The sequence below is a fragment of the Achroia grisella genome, unplaced genomic scaffold (genome assembly GCF_030625045.1).
Source record: "Achroia grisella isolate CSIRO2021 unplaced genomic scaffold, CSIRO_AGI_Agris_v1 utg109, whole genome shotgun sequence".
Lineage (NCBI taxonomy): Eukaryota > Metazoa > Arthropoda > Insecta > Lepidoptera > Pyralidae > Achroia > Achroia grisella.
In genome coordinates, this window is record NW_026712573.1 from 9,009,989 (window position 1) to 9,026,491 (window position 16,503).

Sequence of the window (16,503 nt, forward strand, 5' to 3'; positions counted from 1 at the left end):
GTCGGTCTTTGGCGGAAACATAGTCTTTTTGTTCATCAAGAATACTTTGTAACACCTCATTCGGTTGTTGTGCTCCGATTAAAACAGATTTAGGTGAATACACCAAATGTTATCGAGGTAGGTCGAAAAATGTCAAATGATGTTCCATTTTCTGTCGCAACTGGACATCGGTAGTCTGGATATTTGAGACCAATAACGCACACAAAAAAGTACTAATTAACGCGGTACAAGATCACAAGCTAAAAGGATCGCTTCTCGGGAGCAAATGGATGTAAAAAGTGAAACTAGTCCAACAGCATGTCTTACAATCGACGTGATGTCAAATCGTTGTCGCAAAGAACGAGTCCCAACCCATGTTTTTCTCTCGTATTGCTTGCAGACGTATGTTTCCTGCCTACAAAGTTCGCGTTTCTGGTCTTGATAAAAAAGCAAAGTACATTTTGCTAATGGACATCGTAGCTGCCGACGATTGCAGATACAAATTCCACAACAGGTATAAATAAAGAAATGAAGGAATTAAATTAAAATAAGAAAGTTTTAGTAGTTTAACTTGAAGGGTTAGCGAGGTACTATCGTCAGTTTATCTTATTTTAATGTAATTCGTGATACTGAAAAAGGAAATAAAGAGGCAAGAAGCATGCGTATTGTTTACATATTGATATAGAACAGATAGGGATCTGCGTATTTTGCACAATCAATCACATATTATTACGCTGTGCTTGACGCCGTGTCGTGCTAGTGTTAGTTTCCCAAAATTCATACATTATCTTGTTTGTTGTCGAAACCACTACTTTTTTCTCTAATTTAATTGCTGATATAATTACTAATTTTATTGTTTTGGAGTGTTTAGTCACGTCGTTTCTAGATTATAAATGCAAAACATATTATCTATTTTTTTTATTCGACTGGACGCAGATCTCTTTTCGTTCATGTTAATTTTCGGTGGCATTGAGTTATTGCATTATTTGTTAAATTGCTTGCATAGCATTGTTTATTGACAGCATGAGCTTTTTTATCAGTCAAATCATACATACACTAGATTAGTGCATGCTCTACCAATAAATTGATACTCTAAAATACATATGAACGCTTTAGCTACAAATTTCTTAAATTGAATATTTATTTAAAAACAGATGTTCCGCCTTAATTACCATAATTGATTAGATAATTATACCAGGCACCCATTTAAATTTATTTCTTGTGAACTCCTATTTAAAAATATAAACATTTGATTTTATCATAATGACATCAATAAAACTCTGCTTTAGGCAGCAACCGCTATCTAGGATGAAATAAACTCTCTTTCCAAGTAAGGTAATCCGTATCTTTTGTTTCCGGAGCCGATGGATGGTTGCCGGAAAAGCGGATCCGGAAATGCCGAAAAGGATGTATATACACCCGGACTCACCTTCAACGGGGGAGCAATGGATGCAGAAAGTGGTCTCCTTCCACAAACTAAAACTGACGAACAACATCAGCGACAAACACGGATTCGTGAGTACCGACTTTATTTGTAGCGACTGTATTATTAGTCTTTACTATGTTATTTATTAATACTAACTTAAATAAGAGTTCATTTTCAAAACATATCATATTATACGTATAAACAAATAGTAGGAATACAAAATTACAATGCCAAAACATTGTTAAGCAAGAAAATAACCCAAAAGTAGCAGTCCGCCGAAAAAACCCGGTTCTTTTTTGTTGATAACAAAAACTTTATAATGTGGGTGATATTATAATTAAAAAGAGGATCACGACCAGGACCCCTGTCGTCGATCAACGGGGGGGCATTGTGCCCGCCACGGTTATTACGGCTATTTACTTTGGGTGCCCATCATCTGACGGTGTTTAGTAATTCTCAATAGATAATCGTGATATTATGCTTTCAACAATAGTTGTTGGCGGTGAATTATCTACAGCTGAGACGCTTCTGTATCTGACACACCACAAACTACTCGATTTTTAGAAATTCTGTTAAAGAATACTAATATTCTACTAATATTATAATTTCGAATAAAATTATCTGTATGTCTGTCTTTTTTATGTATTCATAATGAACGACTGAACAGAACTTTAAGAAATGATATAATAATACTATTGTAACATGAGAATGGACATGGGCTATCTTTGATATAAAAAAAGTGAATAAAGTCAAAATTAATATTTAGTTTAATTCTTCTATATTATTTATTAAAGAAAAAAATGTTTCATTTAGAATGAATCTATTATAAATTAAATTTCTGAAACTTAGGTACATGAAACATTTTCACGTTTCTTTTCAATGATTTTAATGTTCCAAGACATATGAGTTTCTCCATTCTAAGATTTTTTTTGCAAAATCAACTGGTATTTACCAGTTTAATTGTCAAAAATGCTACCGAAACTGAAAGCCGCTGCTTGAAGGTAACATAATACACTTGAGTGCGTTTACACGACCGCGATCCAATCATAGATAAGACGATTGTTTTTTTAATTCGCTCGGTGAGCGTTTGTTTGTTTTTTTCCTTTTTTTTTCGTGTCAGGGTCTTTTGTCTTTGACGAGGGACATGGGTAATTGAAATAACGACGCTCGCCACGAGGTATGCGTAGAATTTTGACAACAGCTGACTTTTGATAGGGCGTGTAGCGAGATAGAGTTTGGAATTAATTAAACACTTCTTTATTTTTGGTTATATTTCAAGAATATGAACACTTAGTTTTTCATTTAAGATATTTGGAATCCATAATTTATTTATATATAACATTTTAGGCTAAAATAATAATAGGAATAAAAGTATTTCATATCATTATGACTATCCCAATTTTTATAACAAATACGTAACCGATAAGAAATAGTCATACTGCAAGTTTTTATTTCTAAATGCTTTATTCTGTTATTTCATTCAAAATTCAAGCGTCTTCAAAAAATGGTGGTACGTTTTTTGTTTGTTACCTCCAAACCGATTTTCATGTTTCTTTTTTATATTTCAAAGCTCATGCAGTTATTGTGTTAATTGAGAAATAATACGATTTAACGCGGTCTATTGCTGGCCTTAACACTGTGTGTACTATAAGTATTTTCATATGCTCAAGTGTCATTAGGTCTAAAACTCTAAACCAAATAGGCCACTAAAAGCTTTTTTCGACTATAGACACAAACGGTATCATCATGTATGTTTGACATAGTAACAGGTAGATAGATGTAAACGTAGATAGCCACTTTTTATTTGTTTTGTTTTTTGTTCCGCGCCATTCTAACCGACATGCCGAATTTTGAATGGCCAACTATTTTTCATACAGATATGATCTGTGGTTAACATCGATTAATTTTGTATTTCGATTTTGAATGATCCAATGTCTGTTTCTATCATATTTTATTAAATATGATTGAAAATTTATCTCTTAATCGATTAAACAATCATCATTCATGTTAAAGTTTTCGTATCTTTTGAAATATCATCAATTAATTGTGTCAAAGGTTACTACTTTCCATATCTATATTATAATAATTCTCTAATGACATACATAATGTCAATGCTTATGTATGTGACTTAATAATAATTATTTCTGATTATTTTCACTTATTTATATTTTAAAACATTATATTTTATATAAATACCTACATTTGAAATTTATTCTGTATCAATCGATGCAAACTCATGTTTTGATCTTAATAAAAATATTAGTTCTTTTATTATTATGTAAGTCTTTTTCGGTAAAGGGAATCAAACGCATGTCACAACTACCTATGTTGTATTTACAAATCAATACGAAAATTAAATTTCCAATAAATGGGGATGTTGCTTGCTAAAAGACGAAGGTATTATACCTATAAACTTTTCGGGTTTTCAGGGCTTAAAAATGTTAAATAAGATGCATCTTCTTTTACTAAAAACATGCATTCATCCGCCGAATATTAAGAATCCACAGCGATTTCCCAACCTTCAAATCATATAGGTGAGGTGAGGTGGTACAGTAAACTATCAAATAAAAACGAATCAAAACAAACAGCTCGGCCGTTGGCGGCTCCATGAATCAAATGAATATAGGGCCGCCATCAAATTTACAACGCTCTCAGTTTGGGTTCACGCCGGCTTTATAGCTTACAGAGTGGCGTGTCGTCAATTACTGTAACATAGTATATATAGTACCATTATAATTCCAGTCATTCGTCGTCATTTGACTTGATCGTTGACTGACGCGCGTATATCATAAAAAATGTTCGTCTTCAGAGGTAGGTGTAGTAGGGCGTAATTAGTAAGTTTGAAGCAGCCTACTGATAATAAATAACCAAAGAATAAACCCAATTTTAATAGGAATATAAGATATTCTCAATGTACTTAACCTGTAGTATACCTACAAAGAAGTTTTCAAAGTCTGCATGGTATTCAGTCTTATCTATCTGCCGTTAAGAAAACTGCTTTATAAACTGCATTTCAGTTTAAACGATGAGATATGACAGTGAAATTATTGGGTACGGAGAAATGACACCTTAATCCTCAAGGGTAGGTAGGAATATCACAGGTGTTATATGACGATATGAAGCTCTTAGTGCTGTTCAACGATTGTCATTTTCCATCAAGCGGATCGTCAGCTTGTTTGCCATTTCAATTAACCCAAATATACGTATCTATTTTTTTATGCACATATTTGTATATCTAATGCATGAAATACGTGAATGTATTTTACAACATACATCTCTGAATGATGTACGATTACATACAGTTTCCATTTTTCATTGACATCAAAAACTCAAAACCTAACTACGTTAACGAGGCTTGAAGCAGCTCCCGTTTTTAAAACATCTTGAGCGTATTGTAAGGAGCCAGGTTTTATGAATAAGCAACGGCGGAAAACGGCGTCTACCCGTTCTGATTGTTGGCGGCTAATCCGCCCCTTTGAAACTTGTAATTCGCTTCAAGTAGCATATTGTGTTTATAAACAGCTGTGGGTAAAAAAAGTTGGCCAAATAAATTTGTCTCGGTCGTTGCTGAAGTTTTTGTGAGAGATAGAAGTGCTGTGTAATAAGTATATAACACTATATGACGGTTGTATCAAGTATTTTATGCCTAAACTACCAAAGAATTATAAAATATGTAATTAAGGTTTTCGCCTAACATACCATTTTTTTCTGTGATACACCGTGCTTGCCCAGAGACGTGGGTAGGTAAGTCTCTGTAAGTAAAACTTACATGAGAATAAATTAATAAATCGCAATGGACATTACTGCACCGCTACACATTCCCAATTCAAATCATATTAAATTACCAACACACCCCCGTATGTCTGAGCCTAAATAATTCGTAAAGGGTTCTTAGAGCTAACCGCAGCCAATAACGTAGCTATCGGAACCCTATCACCGATTGAAGATCTGATACTCACGAGGAAGATTTTATCACCCCTACTTAATAGACAATTTGTTGGGCTCGCCGATGTAGGACGCTCCGATGCTTCCCAAAGGATACCACCTTTTGATCAATAGGTGTATATAAATTACTGAGCATATGCCCTTTGCTGCTCAAGCAAGCGGACTGTCCCGTCGTCCTTTGTGTCTGTTTGTATTTACCAAACGCTTCTTGCGTAAGAAGTACGAGTAGTAAGTTTGTCTTATTTGTGAAGTAGAATTTCATCATGCCCTATAATTGTTCCAAGTTTCCAAATTCTAAACGGACAATTTATCTAACGAATCGGCACATTGGCAAACTTTCTGGAAGACATACAAGAGTCAATATTCTTTAAATTCATCCCAAAACTTTTGTAGGACAACTTTTGCGTAAACTCCTACAAAACTTTGTAATAGTAAAAAGAAAAAATTGGAAGCAATGACTGTGAGGTGGAATTATAAAAGAGTTAATTTGTTGTTTTGTAATTGGGTTCTTTCTCGGAAAGCGCGAACTGGTGTTTTGTTAAACATTTGCGAATAAAAAGAATTGTAACAAAATTACATAATTTTGTTTATTTCTCAACTCTTAGTTGCTATGAATGTCTACCCTGACCTACGACAATCTTTAAAAAGTTTCTCGAATACTGTCTATCTCTGCACATTGTCCTGATCAAAGTTTGATTTGTAATCACTTTTACGCGAAGCAATATTTACAATCGTAATGACCATTCTAATGTCAACTTTATCAACAATAAAAGAAAAAAGGCATTGGTAGAATAGAACATTCAAAACCTATGAATGCTAATAGTTTGGCAATTTAGCAAATATATTAATAAAAATTACGCACCTCAAATATTGCCTTTTTTATTTAGCAAAGTTGTAAAAAATGAACAGAAATTTAATCATTTTGATTCCGCGTATTGTCACAAATTATTTTAAGTGCAATCGTTATGAAAAGTAATGTATCTAAATATTTATATCAGTGGTCTAGTAAACACAACACAAGCTTCACTTAGATCGGTTCTAGATAGCGCTGTGAGTTTTTTATTATTACTATTGTCCTGGGTAGTTATTATTATATTAGTACCCTACCAAACCATGGTGTTACATTTAATTTAATAATTCGTTTTTATCATAACGCTTACAGAACCCTAAAGACCTAGACGGTTAGCGAATAACACCCGCGAAATCGGCGCCAAATGTAATCAAAACGGCAGGCAAAAAACGTTGCAACTTAAACCGTACAGTCAAGAGCGTAAAAAGGATTAAAATTTACACCTCAACTACTCGCGAAAAAGGCAGCTGTTTTGGTAAAAATCTATTGTGGTACATTTAAAAGGCTTGAAATCTGGAATTAATAGGGTACATTAGTTTTTGTTCGAGTTCGTATGAAAGGGTTTTAAGATGTGCTGTGAGTAGTACCTGAGAGATGGTAGTCATTTTGAGCTATATATTATATCATGATCTTTTCGGTAACTATTATTAGATTAACCTACTATATCTATTTAAGAATATAATTGGTAGAAAATATTTGTCTAAGAAAATTCTCCAGTTATCGATGTCTAATCTATAGTAATATTATATTATTAATATTATATGCAAAATATTGCCGGCTTGTTTGTTAATTTTTTTACTACGAAATATTTAAAAGGATCTTAATGTTTGACGTTTTTTATACTACGATAATGACAAACAAGCATACGGCCCATCTAATGGCAAACGGTTATCGTAGCCTATGTATGGATGATGATGATGATCACTGGGATACTGATTTATCTAAAGTCGAAGTCACTGAAAAGGGTTAATATACTACCAAACACTATCTAACTACCAAATCAAATCAAAATATCTTTATTCATATGGATCTATAAAAGACACTCATTGTAAATTAAATCTACCGATAACTACAATAAAGCCAATACTTATAATTACATATTTAATTGTTTTGGATTTTAGATATCCCGTGAAAAAGTAACAAAAAAAAAAACAAAGATACTTCTAAATGTTGGACTTAAGAAAAGTGGTATCTCCGTAAGAATGACTATTTTCCCAATCAATCAAATAGAAACCGATATTTATCCACATATAGCATTACAAAATGTCCGTCTGTCATTTGATCTGACATAACTAAACAACATGAGGACAAACATAGGGTCAACTATATAAATACCTAGTGAAAATAGCAACATATTCTAGCTGATAACAAACCCCTTCATTGTAGTAGGGCTGTCAAATGTGATGTCTAAAAAAAGGTTTCCTTGACATCATTTTATTAACATTTCTTAATGCGTAACGCTATTTTTTAGTTATATATTTAGATTACATGAACTCAAGTTTTTAGACCCAGTTAATTTACTATCAAGTTTTTTTTTATTTCGAAAAATATAATAGAAGCAATATACATACACGACACTCGACGTTCAATGTCTATCTATTTACTAAAAAATTAAGAAGTAAGACTATTTTTTTCTAAAGATAAGAAAAGATTGAATATTGCATACCTATCCCAGGTATGCAATGTCCAATACGTTATGACGAAGTACTTTTATTGAAATAATTAAAAACTTGTATTTTTAAAATTTTAAGTATTTTGATTTCAAGGTATCATGCATATGCATAATATAAACAGTCCTATTTAAAAGTTAAGTAATTTTCTGTTAAGTTACCTCCTTACATCTAGTTAGACAAATACTTCCATTTCATTATTTATTAATTCTTACATAAAAGGCTATGTAATACCTAGTATTAACAGTTCCTTTCATGACAACCCTATGTTAATATGTATTTATTTGACTGTGATTTCAGTTAGCTTTTAGTATAGGGTTTGGCTTCATTTGAAATAGATAGTACCTAGTCACTGTATGGTTACTTCTTTCAAGATTTATTACTAAATAGCATAAAAACAAAGTTTTTCGTAGTGACGTCAATAGTGTCGCGTCTCTACGTTTATCCGTATGCTACTTCTGAAAATAAGGCCAATAATTTTGAAATGAATTCCACTGTTTACATGTGTTTACAATACATATCACATTATGTATTATAAATTATACTAATGAATGTAAAAATGTAAAGTAAACTGCCTGAACAGTTCTGAATGGAGCTTGATATAAATATAGACTACTATAGGCACGAGGACGGATATAAGCTAGGTCTTAACTCTAAAAAGCAAACGATATTGCTGATAACAGGTACCTGTTAATACTTTTTTAAACCACGATCGTGGCAAAAGCTTAAGATCCATCTGATGGTAAACGTTTACCGCAGCCTATAGACAGGTAGTTGATTCCACAATTTAAGTACAATGCGGGTGAAAGCTCCTCTGAAACCACACTGTCCAAGACTACTTAGATTCCAAGGTGTAGGGATAAATTCTCTATCGATACTTGGTACAATAAAGTAAATTTGAAGATCGAATAATGTTAGACTTTGTATAGTAACACGTGTAGCAAACTAAGACACAACGGCCCGTTCCCACGGGAGGCGGATGTGCAAATATTTGCACCACATAAACTTCGGATCAAATTCATTGTTACGCCACTTACAAACCGCTAGTAAGGGCTTTCATCATCCCTTAGTTTATATGTTACTTTCATAGATTCAATTCCATGACATATGATTTGGATTATACATACTTAGACTATCTTCTAGAATTACTTACAACCTCATTTTTTTTTATTACTTGGCATAGATTGTGGCTTGCTTAGTGGTAAATGGAACACTATAATGAAAAAGAAACATTTAAGTATTTAACCTGTACATAACGATATATTCAAATGGGCACCAAAATATCATTCTAAAAACAAATTACGCTTACGCATTCTAAATTCAAATATAAAAAATGGAGTTTATTACCTACGTAGATACATACTTTATGTTTGAAATTTTATAATTTATGTTTTTTTCTATTTTATATTCTAATTCCAGATTTTTCGAATGTGGAATTCACATTTTCTTCAGTTCGATTGTATTTTTTCTGTCTGCTACATATTATCTCCATCGAATTCACTAGTTTTGACAATACATATATAATACATAATTCACATGATATTTATTATTACCAGCAAAGTTTTCATAATCCGGTGTTTCCATAACAATAATTATTGATTAGCATAAATGTAATTAAAGATATGTTTTGTTTATATGTTTTTCTATTTTAAACGCGTGATTGGGTGTTGTGGGTGGTGCGTGTTGTTAGCGCTAGAATCGACACTCGACACCTGCCGTGAAACTGGAGTGTCAAAACGGCAGTATATTACTAGAAACACCAGAGACGTATTTAGAATTTTATTAGCTTCTTATTACGTACTTACCCGCTATTTTGTCTTCTTTTCTGATATAAAAAACTAACATATTTCTGTAATAAATATCAAATTTCATTAAAATCCGTTTAGCCATTTAGACGTGCAAAGATAAGAAAAATACAGGCATAATGAGACAAGTTCACATCTATAATATTAAGTAATGACTACTTATGCTGGCTACATACATTTGCAGAGGTTACCTATTAATAATAATCCAGCAAAAACTATAAATCAAACATGTTACATGTTATGTTATTTAATAAAATAATTAGCAGGTGAAACTATTCATAATAGTAATTATTATGATCTTTTTGGGTTTATTTTTCCTAGTTTTCTTTAGCCTGTATGTTGTATCCTGTTTTATGACATATTCAGTGAAAATTTGATTTAATAGACAAACATACAGTTTTTGTCTCGTCACGATTTCATTGTATGTTAAGATATACATACATTTGTTAACTATGCATTCACAATTTTCTATAGGTGGTTCAATTGTTATCTTATTTTTAATATTCCGTAATTATGGATATATATATTTTTTTATTCTTACATTTATTTAGGGACTTTTATCATAATGCCAGTATAGTAATTTAAAAACAAGTAAAATATGTAGGATATTTACTTTTTAAAAAGTCATAAAATAGCTTATTATTGATGGAAAATTGAAGAAAGTCCGTACCCGTCGCGTGCGTGGCATGCGTGTCGTGTCGTGCCTAAGTCGGCGCCATTTTGTTGCCCCAAAATTGGCGGGAAAATTGAGAAAACAACACTTCCATGCGCTACCACAAACTTACTCAATAAACTCTTAGGCTGCAAGCACAATGGTACGCATCCAACTGACCGAATTTTGTGTCGCAGTCCTTTTAAATGTTTACATAAGTATTACGTGTTTAGACAAATATTTTTGCTTCTAAGTAAGTCACGTACTTGGATTGCTTAATGTGTTTTAAATGTTTTAATAATTTAAAGTTTTAAACTGAATAACTTCGCAATTCACATTTCTCTTCTTTTGACTTTAAACTCTCAAATAAATATTAATGTATACTCGTGTATTCCAGTTAGTTTATTAAGTTTAGAGAATAATAATATTATAAACTAGCTAATTTTGTCCAGACAAACATACAAAGTTCTTATAGGTCTTTTAACACGGGTATTCGTATATTTTTTATGTACAGACAATAATCAAAATATTTCATATATATATAACGCTACGCTGATACCAATGGCACTGGTAGCTAATAGGAAGCTTAAATTTCATTGTAGTTCAGATCTAATCATGTTTTACACAGTATAAAACAAAGACTGTAACTATAGGGTGCATTTGAATTTTAAACTTACTTAATTAATATTATCGAGTATTTTATTTGTGAAAGATATATAGTCAAAATTTAATTTTAAAAATAAAAAGTCCGAATTATAGAGGTACCACTGTTATTTTATGCAAACGAGCGAACGCGCCCCGAGCTGCGTTCCTGCGCCCTCCCGCGGAAGTATTAAAAAATAAAACAACCGAATCGTACGGAAATATTCGGAATAATTTTCAGGCGGACCCCGCTGTTCATTATGATCCGTATTTTATTGCTATCGTCAAAGAAGTTTCCAGTTTGATGTGTCTATTAAATTCTTTGCGGTCCCCAACTCGAATTAAATTCGTCGTGTGATTGTTTCGAATTCGTAACTTTGTAGTGCTCGAGGCAAATTTATTTATTTATTGTTTCTAATTCTGGTTGCCTTTTAGATTTATAATATTGGATTTTCTTAACGTTTTCCATTGTTATAGAATAATGAGCAATATTATATCTTTCTTTCTTTATTCGGTGCTACATAGGGGTGGCGCCTACCTATGTATGTCTATATTATGTATAATTGAATGTAGTGTGCATTCTTGTACATTAAATATATAGTCTATATGTATATATAGATTACACAAACTACTGTGGCTTTTTAGGTAGAAGATATCTTATGTTTATTCGCATGACACAAAATTGTTTCACGGATTTAGCTGTACAAGAGTATTAACAAAATGACAGACAAACACACTTTCGCATTTATAACATTAGAAGAGATGTATAACTCACTATTACTCAATACGGGAGAAATCGGGACGGACGATCAGCGAGGGCGGGACGATAAATTATCTTACGGTTATTATATGTAAACATGGTTGAGAAATTTCCATACTCGCAAAATGGCAGATCACTCATTCTTTACAAAATTTCTATGATGATATTTATTGTTATTTCAATTATCATATAAGCACTTAGAAACTCCATCATTTGTTTGAGTCATCCTTCGTTTTTCTGTTAAAATATTTAACCACAAACACCCACAACGCTTCACTTTCATTTTTGGCTTTAGAGTCAATAAAAACGTCACCAGAACATACTTTCTACAATTCAAGCATCACAACTCACGGAAAACTGCCAGCGTGTGACAATAGAATGTCCAATACAAGTGGCATTAGCCTGAAACCTCCAGGATGGTTCTGAGACACGCAGACACACTTCTGATTTATCTTGACCTCCCGCGTCCTCCGAAACGTGTATAAAGTTCAAAGGAAAAAAATGACCCGTCGTTAACAACCGCGGATCAGGTTGTGTTGGTTCTGTATACCCCCGCAGCACCTATATGTGGGTGAAGGGGGGCAAATCACCTATTATTAAAGGGGGTGCTAAAGTAACGGTTCCACGTGTTGTGCCTTTTTATGGTGTTCCGTTTGAATGGTGCTCTGATGGTGTAATTTAGGTGTTAGGAGCTTTGTTGGTTATTTACCCAGTTTTATTTGGAACACGTTGGTTTGTACCGTATTAATTTTTATGTGTGTATAAAATACGCTTAATTACCTTAACAAGTCAACTTTTATACGTTTATTGTTAGTAAGCAGAATTATTTCATATGCGTACTCCAAAATTTAATAGGTAAAGTTTATGTTAATTATATTATGTTATTCTGACAGTATAGTCTATATTTAGATATTTCAGTACACAATTAAGCTTTTACTACATATTCTTATAGATATAACAGATATTATATATCTTTAGTAATAAAAATTTATTCATAAAAGTATAAAATTATCATTTTACTGTTTTATATACAAAAGTATTTTTATATTTATTAGGAAAACATAACAAACGATTTAAATAAGTATATACACATAAAAAAATATATCTAAAATATAACGTATTTTTAGTGTATCTTTCCTTTATGTGACATTTTAAAAGTTGTTGTCATGTATCTTATTTTAATTTTTGAAATGACAGTGTACGCACCTATATGTGCAAAAAACTGTCGAACGGAAGAAAGAAATCTTTTTTGCAATTAATTAAAAATGCATAAATTCTCTCAAAAGTACTATATTTTGCATTTGTTATTATTAAATCGATCGGTTACTTTCTAATGTTTCTAATTGACGCTTCGACAGACTAGTTCGAGATCGACAGATACAGATTATGTCGCTAGTGATGTCTCCACGACATATTTGTACACAAACTATGCAGCCTGCTTATATGAGCTCACGCCAACCCTGATTCACGGAACCGAATGTTTCTAGTTCGAGGTAAACTTGACATACCTTAAATGTCCGATCGAAATAGACTTCTAAGAAGTATGGACTTAAATACCAAATTTGTTTCGTGATATTTAGCTTAAGGACATTATTATAATTAGTGATGTAACCTGAATATCATTATGTCCGTAATGCTGTTCTTGCGTATAGGCGACGATTACCGTTTATCATTAAGTGGGCCACCAGCTTGTTAATTATGAAAAATGAAATCTCTGAATACAATACGTATACAAGAATAGAAGAAAAACGATATATTCCAGTAAACTTAATTTTAATTACGATGGTGATGATGTAATATTTTTATTCTACTACCTCGCTCAAAATGAATTAAAGACGATTTCTTCTATCAATTCTGAGTGGTATAAAAAAAAGGCATTTATGAATGAAGTATTTGTTGGTCCTTAATCTCTACCTATACTGTAGGGACTAAGACGTAACGATATATATGTAAGTAATTAATAATTATTCGTCATAGTGATTTCGAAAGTATATAAAATATCGAGCGTGACATACCTACAGATGAATTGTAAATCTCCTTTATGAAAACTCGAAAAGTGGTTTAAAGTTAGTTGAATACTAAATATTTCATGCAACACTGTCACAAAGCATTTTAAACCTCCTAAAATTAGACTTGCAAATGATGTTTTACATCACGTAACTTGTGTCGGATTTTCTATAACCTAAAAAATGATATACCAAAATTGACGTTCATGTCGCTTTGAAATATTACAGAAGGCGTCCACTCATCTATTTTCGCGCTATTTACATAAGATAATCGTAAACCTGCCATGGCTGACAGAGCAGCGACGAGACACCCCCTTGACATGAGCGTTCGCTTGAGTCACTTCATTTATTTACTTGTTTGACAATCGAACTACTAGTTATTTTTTTTATTTAGCGACAGATATATATGTAGTTTAGTTACTTGAAGAACTATTTTCGTACCAGGATGTAACCTCGAAACGATCTCCATCATCGTTCTTTAATTCGATCTTGCAAGAGTTTCTTGTGAATGATCTACAATAACTTGCTATTTTTATTCTAGGGTTCTTTTCTGATCTACCCATTAGAATGGATTTTCTGATGCAATTCCTCGTGGAACGACAGATAACAACATAGAATGTAGCATTCTGCGAGAACACGGCTTTACCCACAATAAACATAGAGCTGAGATTTTGCAGAAAATAAATAAAAATGCCGTGAAACCTTTTAGTACTTTTGTATAATTATAATTTAGAAATTCTTAAATAGATGAATAGTTACTTAAATAGGTAGAGCTATGATCCTAAGTATAACGTCTGTACGTATTACAAATAAATGAGATTAATTATAAAAATAACTTTAGTTCTTAGAGTAATATAACCAGACGGATCTAATCTTCACACAGTATAGGTATAATGAATCGTTTTCGCGATCTGTTCACTTAGATCTTGTAACTACGCAATGGACTTTAATGCATTTTAGCAATAGATGGTATACTAATGTGGTGTACATCCGATCGATCCCCCGTAAAATTGGTGCCCTCAGACTAAAGTCGCGTCCGAAGGCGTGCGTCGCCCTTCAGCCGCTCTATAAGTTCTTCCGCGTGTTTGGAGTGCCATCTGCATCTATCGTCCGGTGAAGCTGAATTCGCTAGCTGTGGCCAACATCATTAGAGTAGTCCAAAAAAAAAGTAATATACACCCGTGCTGAACCAAGGCGGGTAGCTATTATAATATAAAGAAATTAGCTAGATAAACTTGTTCTAGTCATGATTTATGATTAATAATAGAAAATCACGACATAAATAAAATCGTTGTTAAAATGCAGATTTTTATAGCCTAAAATGGGTGGTAAACAGTCGTGTTTACACAAAATATCAGTGTCACGAGCGACGACGCGGCGGCACATAGACAGTGTCGCCACCTAGCAAATTTTGAATTCGTTGCTATTTTATTGCAGTTTTGCCAACAATAGCGATGTTTATTGCCAACTGTCGCATTATCTTCCAATTTTCCATGCTTCGACTCTTTGTTTTTTCGAGTGTTAACTTGTAATAGAGCGCAACATCACATAGTTCTGAAGAAATTCAATAAAATACGGTGAATAGTAAATTTAACTGTAGATATTTTATGTGTTCTATGTTTTAAGTTGTTATATTGTCGGTTTTCATGCTTTTAAACTTCTAGCGTCTATATTATCTCGTATTTTGTCTTTTTACTTGATCATCTAATAACTACTTGGAAGAGTTTAACAAGACTTCAAGACGTATAAAATGAACAACTCTTTCAGCGTCATATACTTCCAAGCTCATACTAAGTATAAATACGTGCTAGAGAACTTCTAAAATTAACTAATTACATACAATATTTATAAATGCATGTAACTCACAGAACAATGGATTTACCTATACTGTTTCATTAAAGTTTCTTAAGGGTCGCACACGTACACGTGACAACTCTGGTGTTTCAGGAGTTCATAGGCTTCGGTATCGGTTTACTATCAGAATAGGCCATATGGTTGTTTGCCACTGTCGTAAAAAAAATCCATACTCCATTCGGAGATACCGCGACCATCGGAAGATGACGTATTGTTAACGAATACAGTACTGACGTATACTTATAGATATATACTACTTTAATAACTAATGTGGAACTATTTGAGTACAATATTATGAAATATTAGAAATATATATTTACCTGTAAGTACAATGTCTTAAATTTGAGTTTAGATTAGACCATCTAAATGTATGCTCCATATTTAAATTGTATTTTTAGATATCGCACGATAGAATTTTGTATTCGCTATTTTTTTTCTCGAGACGAGTCAAAGGAAACGGGAATGTTGTATTCCCGTCGTCCGTTATTAGACCCGTCGTGTACGTGTGAGGAATTCCTTCTACTCTCCTATATGTCACTATAAAATTATACAACAGTCTGTCTGTGTGTTTATAAAATATACATTAGTGTACGTAATGTCTCTTCTTATAATAAGAGGATGTAGCATATTCTATCATTACTTATCGGGTAGCTTGGTATTAAATCGAGTATATGAGCGGTATATTTAGTATTGGAAATAATTTCAATACGATTCTATAAACAAATAAACTATAGGTAATGAGAAACATTCATATTGGACAGTTATATATGTTTTAATAACAAGTCTAAGATTTAGAACCTAAATTAAAGTCTTAAACTATAAATCGTAATCAGCCACAACCGTTTTTATGAAAGTTTATATATTAAATATAATAGACAGTGCTTTCATTTTAATATCTGTTTATTTCAACTTAG

At 32.5% G+C, this 16,503-nt stretch overlaps 1 protein-coding gene across 8 annotated transcripts in view; it reads left to right on the top strand.

Annotated features, from left to right (window-relative positions):
* Positions 1–16,503, top strand: part of LOC131846126 (T-box transcription factor TBX3-like) — a 106,125-nt gene that overhangs the window by 39,174 nt on the left and 50,448 nt on the right. For 5 of the 8 annotated variants that reach the window (XM_059195355.1, XM_059195376.1, XM_059195384.1 and 2 more), the window contains exons 2-3: positions 380–493; positions 1,341–1,494. In XM_059195355.1, the coding sequence (XP_059051338.1) occupies positions 380–493; positions 1,341–1,494 (268 nt within the window). The remainder of the gene's footprint in view (positions 1–379; positions 494–1,340; positions 1,495–16,503) is intronic. The other 3 variants (XM_059195359.1, XM_059195367.1, XM_059195392.1) reach the window with 1 other exon arrangement.